At 53.0% G+C, this 7,025-nt stretch overlaps 1 protein-coding gene across 1 annotated transcript in view; it reads right to left on the minus strand.

Moving 5' to 3' along the window:
• TTLL8 (tubulin tyrosine ligase like 8) overlaps positions 1 to 7,025 on the minus strand; it is a 37,861-nt gene that overhangs the window by 21,898 nt on the left and 8,938 nt on the right. Inside the window, exons 6-8 of the mRNA XM_023521172.1 lie at positions 4,351 to 4,471; positions 4,051 to 4,162; positions 2,186 to 2,277 (exon numbers count right to left, since the gene is read on the minus strand). Coding sequence (XP_023376940.1) covers positions 2,186 to 2,277; positions 4,051 to 4,162; positions 4,351 to 4,471 — 325 coding nt within the window. The remainder of the gene's footprint in view (positions 1 to 2,185; positions 2,278 to 4,050; positions 4,163 to 4,350; positions 4,472 to 7,025) is intronic.

Genomic DNA, 7,025 nt, shown 5'->3' on the forward strand with positions numbered 1-7,025 from the left:
TCCATGCCTGTGGCCGGAAGCCGTGAGTCCAAGTTCCGGCTCCCACGGAAGACCTGGCCAGCCAAGGGACCTCCTCGAGCCTCCTTCCACTCTGAAATTGCCCCAAAGCCTGCCCTTGCCCCCCAACAGGCCCATGCGCCAGCGCACGGGGGGTGGGGGGGGCGGACAAGCCCGATTCACGGCGGGGATGCTGCGAAGGTGGGGTGAGGACCTGCAGGCATCAGCACCCTGCAGCCCCGCACCCCCATGACTGCAGTCAAACTGAATAACTTTAGAAAGACTGACTGATTTTAGTAAGTGAGCAGAATACAACACCTAAGGGAGCCAGAGAAGGAACAGAAACGGAGGGAAGACGGCTAATGTGTGAGAGAAGACAAATGTGATTTTAAAGCTCATCGGTCCACAAAGGACAAACCCAAGGAACGAAGTCAGACGGTGACGCGCGGGGACATCTGCATGTGCCAGGAGCTTAGAGAGATGAACACACTAAATGCACCGGTTAAAAGGTAGAGACTGCCAGCGACGTTTCTTAAAATCCAGCTTTATGATGTTCCCAAGAGAATGCAAGCATGAGCCTGCGGACAGGGAGAAAATCAAACGAGCTCGATCTGAGATGAGGCAGACTGGGACAAATCGACGTTGCTGAAGTAAAGGAAATTATTTCACAATGTAAAGGGTCAATTCTCCATGAACCTACATTGCTATGTACCTACTGGGGGGCTATAAGTTATTTATACACAGTGAAAACAGACCGAACGGCACAGCAGACAAATGCACATCGTAACGGGATATTCAAGACGCTTCTCTCAGTAAGTGATGGACACAGACCAAAGGAGTCTGGAAGACCGAGAGACTTGAACTGCACAAACTACCTCTACTCGGCAGTAGTGTATGGGAACTTTCCCACAAACTAACGAGACGCTGGGCAGAAAGCAGGTCTGAGCACGTTCCAGCAGAATAGCATTACACAGAGTCCATTCTCAGCCACAATGCGAGCGAGCCACACATCAATAACAACGACGAGAAAACAGGATAGAAACGAAGAACTATACTCGCAAGTAACCCCTGATCCATGAAGAATATGAGAGAAAATATTTTCAACTGAATCTCAACAGAAATACTGCAAAATGAAAGCTCGTGGAACACAGTGCTCGGAGGGATGTTTGCTCCAAAATGCTCACACGTCTCCAGGTCTCAGAAGAAACCCTGCGAATCACTGAGCTGCTGGGGCTCTGTTCGCTGCAGCCCCAGGAAGGGCGGGGATTCCAGAAGGCACCCTGTGGCCACCAGGATTTGGGGGGTGGGTGACCGAGGGTGATGGACGTGTCCTCGGTCACCGCTGCGGTGGCTGCTGCTGACGATGACACATATCACGCGTGTCGTGCTTCTCTCTCCAGATGCACCGCCGTGCTGTGCCCCGTGTGTGTGTGCACGTGTGCGTGTGTGCATGCATGGGTGTCTGTGCACATGCGAGCATGCGTGTGCACGCGTGTGTACGTGTGCGCCTCAGAGAAAGCTAAGGAGCAAGTGCGGGTTCGAGCACTGACGCACGTTGGATTTCTCGGGGTTCCCGCGGTCCCCGCCTTCTGAGCGATGGCCACCGGCACACGATAAAGACAGAATACGGCCTCTTCCCCAGACATGGCTGTCCGCGTGCTCAGGGCACCGGCGAGGAGACAGCTGCTCCGTGAAAGCACACTGGCCGCTGCCTCCTCTCCCCCGGACCCGGGCACTCCACTGCGGGCAACGGCATGGCCTCTCTGCCCCGGGGGGCTGCTGCCCCAGAAGCTCCCCGACTCATAACTTGGGGTTCCTGTCCTGAGGCACGAACCCTCTCTGCATACACGGGTGGCATCTGTCCTCACCGCGTCACCCTGAGGGGCGTGGGGGACTGACACAGGGGCTCTGTGAGTCATTCAGAGTCGGCCCCTGACCTGACACCCACAGCCCGCAGCCACACGGGGTCGCAGGGGAGACACGGTCACGGTTCCTGCGTCCGCACTGTCCCAGTTTGGAAAGCATTACCTATTTCAAATCCACAGCCGAGATGAAAGTCACTCGGGAGAAGCCCGTGGGGGCCAGGCCGGGGGCCCAGGGCAGGAGCCAAGGCCCACTCCCCACATGCCAAAATCAATTCCCATTTTTAAAAAGTGCCCCTCTCCACCGGGCCCCAAAGATCATTTACCTTGATGGCTTTCTCCGTCAACTGTCTTGCTAGTCTGTATCTGTCTAATTTGGGGGAAGAAGTCGAATCTTGGGGAACTCCTCGTTTCAATTCTGCAAAAGAGAGAAGGACGTGAAGGCAAACGGGCCCTCAACGCCAGAAACACAGGGTGGGGGTCGCCGCCCCCAGCCGCCCTGCCTCAGGCCTCCACACCCCGGCCTCAGGGCCCTGGCCTCACCCTCTCAGTGCCACTCCGCCGGCCTCGGGGGCCCCTCTCCCCCCGCCCAGCCCGCGGCCACACGAAGGCTCCCACCGCTCCCTGCTCCGACCCCGGCCACCAGACTCCTGTCAGCGCACACCGAGCTTCTAAGTAACCGCCTTAAGAACTAAATGAACGCCCCGCGCTGCACCCCACGCTCCACCGCCAGCCTCTCTGCTCCCCTCTGCCCACACCCCCATCGCTGGATCCTCCAGACACGCCCACGCCAAGGTCATTCCCGCTCAGGTGGGCCCCGTGGTCACTCCCCTGGGTCCTGGCAGCACTGGTCCCCTGGTGAGTCCCTCCCCTGGGCTCCCACTGCCCCTCCTCACTGTGGCCCCTGCTCCCGCCCACACTCTAACTGTGGGGTGCCCAGCCTGGGCCCCAGGCTTCGAGCTTGGTCCACCTCCTCCCGTGTGGTGGCTTTAAGTCCCCGTGCCAATGCCCCCGGAGTGGACACAGCCCGCCCAGACCACCCGGCCTCCAAGGCCCCCTAGACCCCGCCCCCGGATGTCGCAGGCCATCGCAGGTGGACAGGCCAGCAGCGTCACCCCACCGCCGGCTCCTCCTCCGCGGATCCGGGACAGAGCCCACGTGCACGCGGCCGAGGGCCGTCCACGCGGGAACGCGAACCGCAGCCCAACCGACGTCACGCGACCGTCGGTCCGAGCCGGGTCACAGGCCCGGTGCGAGGGCGTGACGCCCGGGGCACAGGCCCCGTTTCCGCTCGCTGCTCTGGCCGCTTTCACGGGACAAATGCGGTCGCCAAAACCGACACAAGGAGAAGCCGAAGACAGGTACCGTCCGCCGGCTGCCTCAGAGGCCGAATCGGGATTTCAGAGCCGCCCCGTAAGAGAGCAGCCGGCTCCCCGGGCGAACGCCACCCGGCGCCTCGCCGGTCGCCCAGGGCTGGACGCGACGCCACGTCTTGTTATTCTCCACACTAGGACGATAAAGAAAAACCTTAAACGCCAGCTCAGCAGACACACAGAGCTTAACAAACACCGGTTTCCGCCCCGGCGGAACCCCCGGCGGGCAGGAGGCACACAAACGGCCTGGGGTCGCCGGTCTGGGACACCGCAGCCCTGGGCGACCTCAGGGCTCCTTGGGGCCACAGATACAGACTGGGGGCACAGCGAATGATTCGGAAGCGCCTTGAGGAGGCAACTGCAGATGACCGAGCGTCACAAAGTGTGACAGTGACTGACTGACATTGTCCAGACGCCCAGAAAGAGTCCCCAAACCCCACGCGGGGACCTCGCCCGTGGCCATCGGAGACGCCTGCAGCCACACCCTCCCTAGAGATCCGTAGGTAAGGGATGGAAACGGGCACCCGGCAGACCTTCCAGAAGGGTCCGAAGCTCACGGAGGCCACAGGCCCACGTGGGATGGAAGCTCTTCCGGGGCTCAGAGAAACGGCCGTTCCAACGGGGGCAGCCGAGCCCCGGGGAGGGTGGGGGGGCGCTGTGGTGGCCGTGCAGAGCTGACCTTGGGGTCAGCTGTGGTCACAGCTGTGACAGAAACGCATCCTCCCCTGTCAGGCCTGTGACCTTCTCAGCCCTGCAGGTGCTGACGAAGCTCTGTCCCATCAACCTCCTGCTCCCACAGCAGGGGACACCACTGCTACCAGGTGCCAAAGCGCCACCCTTCCGAGCAGCCACGGGCAACGCAGCTGGCCGGGGGTCTGGCCAGCACTGGCCACTGACCAGCCGTGGCTCCAACGATGCGACAGCCACACACTAAGGGCAAAGCGGGGTACATGGACTCCCAGGCGCCTTGGCCAGATGCCAGCCCGATCCATCCCGCCTCTCAGCTCGCCGCGGGGGGGCAGGGGGCAGGGGGCACAGACCCGCCTGGACCCCGCCCTGAGGCAGCAATCGGACAGGCCCCAAAGGCGGCTGTCTGCGGAACAGGAGGCTGTCCTCACGAGTGAGTCCACATCTCGAAAACGGAAAGCCGAGGGCAGCTCGCCGAGACTGAGGCGGCCCGGCTCGCTGTGTGGTCCCCGGCGGCGCCGATTCGCACGCACGGAACCACCCCGAGCACACCTGGGAGTTACCAGGAGCACGCGAGCACGTGCTGGGCCTTTGTTAAGACACTGTTGCTCGTTTCGCTGAGTGTGACAAAAGAGTTATACAGAAAACGCCAATTTTAGAGATACGGCATAAATATTTAGATACATACTAACATTTATTTAGAAAACATTATTGAAAATTTAATAAAATCATTAATAAAGACGAACGAGACATTTCATAATATTAAAAAGATAAATTTGTCAGAAATATAACATTTTCAAGTGTGCATTAATAATACATATTATTTGTAATATAACATACATACATGTATATATGTATAAGCACAAGTTGACAGAGATTAAAAGAAGAGACACAGCAAATCCACAATCCCAGAGGGCTATTTCAACACACTCCCCTCAGGAAACGAAAGCCAGGAACCACAGCGGACCTGAGCACCCCGTTAACCGACTGGACCTAAGGGCACATGCGGACCCCGTCGGCCACCCCCGGGACATGTTCTCTGCCCGCGTACCTCTCCCAACACGGACCGCACGCTGGGCATGGGTGTCTCGATCAACTCCGAAAGGCTGAAACAATATGGATTAAATTCTCTGATGGCCATTGAAGCAAACTAGAATAATGAAGAGGTAACTAGAAATTATCCTAGATGTTCAAAAATTAAGCAGCACATCTTTCAAATAAAGTGTGGATCAAAAGAGAAATCCAATGGAAATTCTTAAATGATTGGAATCGAACGATTATGAAAATATGACATATCAAAGCATTATGATGCAGCTAAAAGTGATGAGAGAAAAGTTTATAGATTTTAAATGCACATATTAGGAAAGAAAATAAATTGGAAAGTATCTAAGCTACCATCCCAAGAGGCTAGAAAGAGAACAATTCAATAAAAAGACAGTAGAAGATAGGAAATAATAAAGAGCAGAATTCAATTAAATGGAAAACAAACGTACTATAGAGAAAATTAACAAAACCAAAAGTTGGATCTTTGAAACATTTTTTAAGTTGATAAACCTCTAAATAGACTGAGCAAGGAAAAAGAGAAACCATGAATCACCAATATCAAGAATGAAAACGAGAACACCATGACTGATTCACAAATATTAAAATCAGGAGATAAGAAACATCCACCTGCCAGGAATTTGACAGTAAAGACACAGCTTATCAAAATGGACATTAAAGTAACAAAAAATCTGGAAAGGCCTATCTCTGCTAAAGAGATTAACTCTACAGTTAAACTCCAGGTCTAGATGGCATCACAGATCGATCTTTCCAAATATTTAAGCCGAACAAACAAACAAAACAAAAACCTTATGTAAACCCTTTCATTGAACAGGAAAAAAGACTCTTTTTAACTCTTTTTAGGAGACCATAAATTTAATACCAAAATCTGACAAGAACATCACGAGAAAGGAATAGTGCAGGCCAATCTCACCGATAAAAGTAGACGCAAAAATCTTACACGAAAAATTTGTAAATCGAATTCTGTAACATACTAAACAATACACCATGACCCTGTGGGGTTGACTCCAGGAGTACAACGTTGGTTTAATATTTGAAAATCCATCAACGTAATCCACCACACTAATAATGGAAAAAAATATATATATATATCTCATCATCTCAATAGATGCAGAAGAAAGCATGTGATAAAATGTAACAACTACTTGTTTAAAAACTCTCAGTAAACCAGGAGTAAACAGGGACCCCCTTTAAAGCTTATAGCAACATCACACTTCACGGTGGAATACTGAGCACTTTGCCCTGAGCTTGGGGAAAACAGCGACAAAAAAAAGACGTCACCGTCCCACTTGCATTTGACATCATGTTGAAAGAGATGGCCAATGCAATAATGTAATAAAAGATATAAAATTACAAAAATTGAAAAGATTTGCAGATGACCGTGCATGTGACAAATCTAAAGGAATCTACATGCTATTAGAATTAGTGTGTTTAGCAAAGTCACCAAAAACAAATCAGTAAATTGAAATCAACTATTTCTATATACTAGAAACAACTAGAAAACGAAACTCAAACTGTCATCTACAACAGCATTAAAAAATGTCAGATGTCTTGGAGGAAATCTAAGAGGTACCTGTACACTGAGGCTACAGAATATTGCTGGCAGGATTAACTAAACGTGCATGGGCTAGAAGACTCGATGTTTATTGCCCGTGTTAATTCTCACCCAAATCGATTTACAGAGTCAGCAATCAGTTAAAATCCCAGCGGGATTGTGTCTGTGCATGTGTGCTAATTAATTATTGGACCCTAACATCTACACGGTAATGCGAATGTCCAAGAAAACCAAAACAGGTCTTGAAGAACAAAGTCAGAAGTTTTATACTACAAAATATTAAGCCTGGTTATCACGCTACAAGAATTACAATGGGGTAGCGGGGTAGCAGGAAGGAACAGGACAGCGTGGGCAGCCAGGACAGCATGGACAGCCCAAGTGGCGCTACGCCCGATTTTCACAGAAACCCACGGCGACCGGGCGCGCGGCAACACGGTTGCTCAGCCCTGCAGGCTGACGGTGGGGCCACCCGGGGCAGCTGGGAGGACG

The sequence above is a fragment of the Pteropus vampyrus genome, unplaced genomic scaffold (assembly GCF_000151845.1).
Source record: "Pteropus vampyrus isolate Shadow unplaced genomic scaffold, Pvam_2.0 Scaffold299, whole genome shotgun sequence".
In the NCBI taxonomy this organism is placed as follows: Eukaryota; Metazoa; Chordata; class Mammalia; order Chiroptera; family Pteropodidae; genus Pteropus; species Pteropus vampyrus.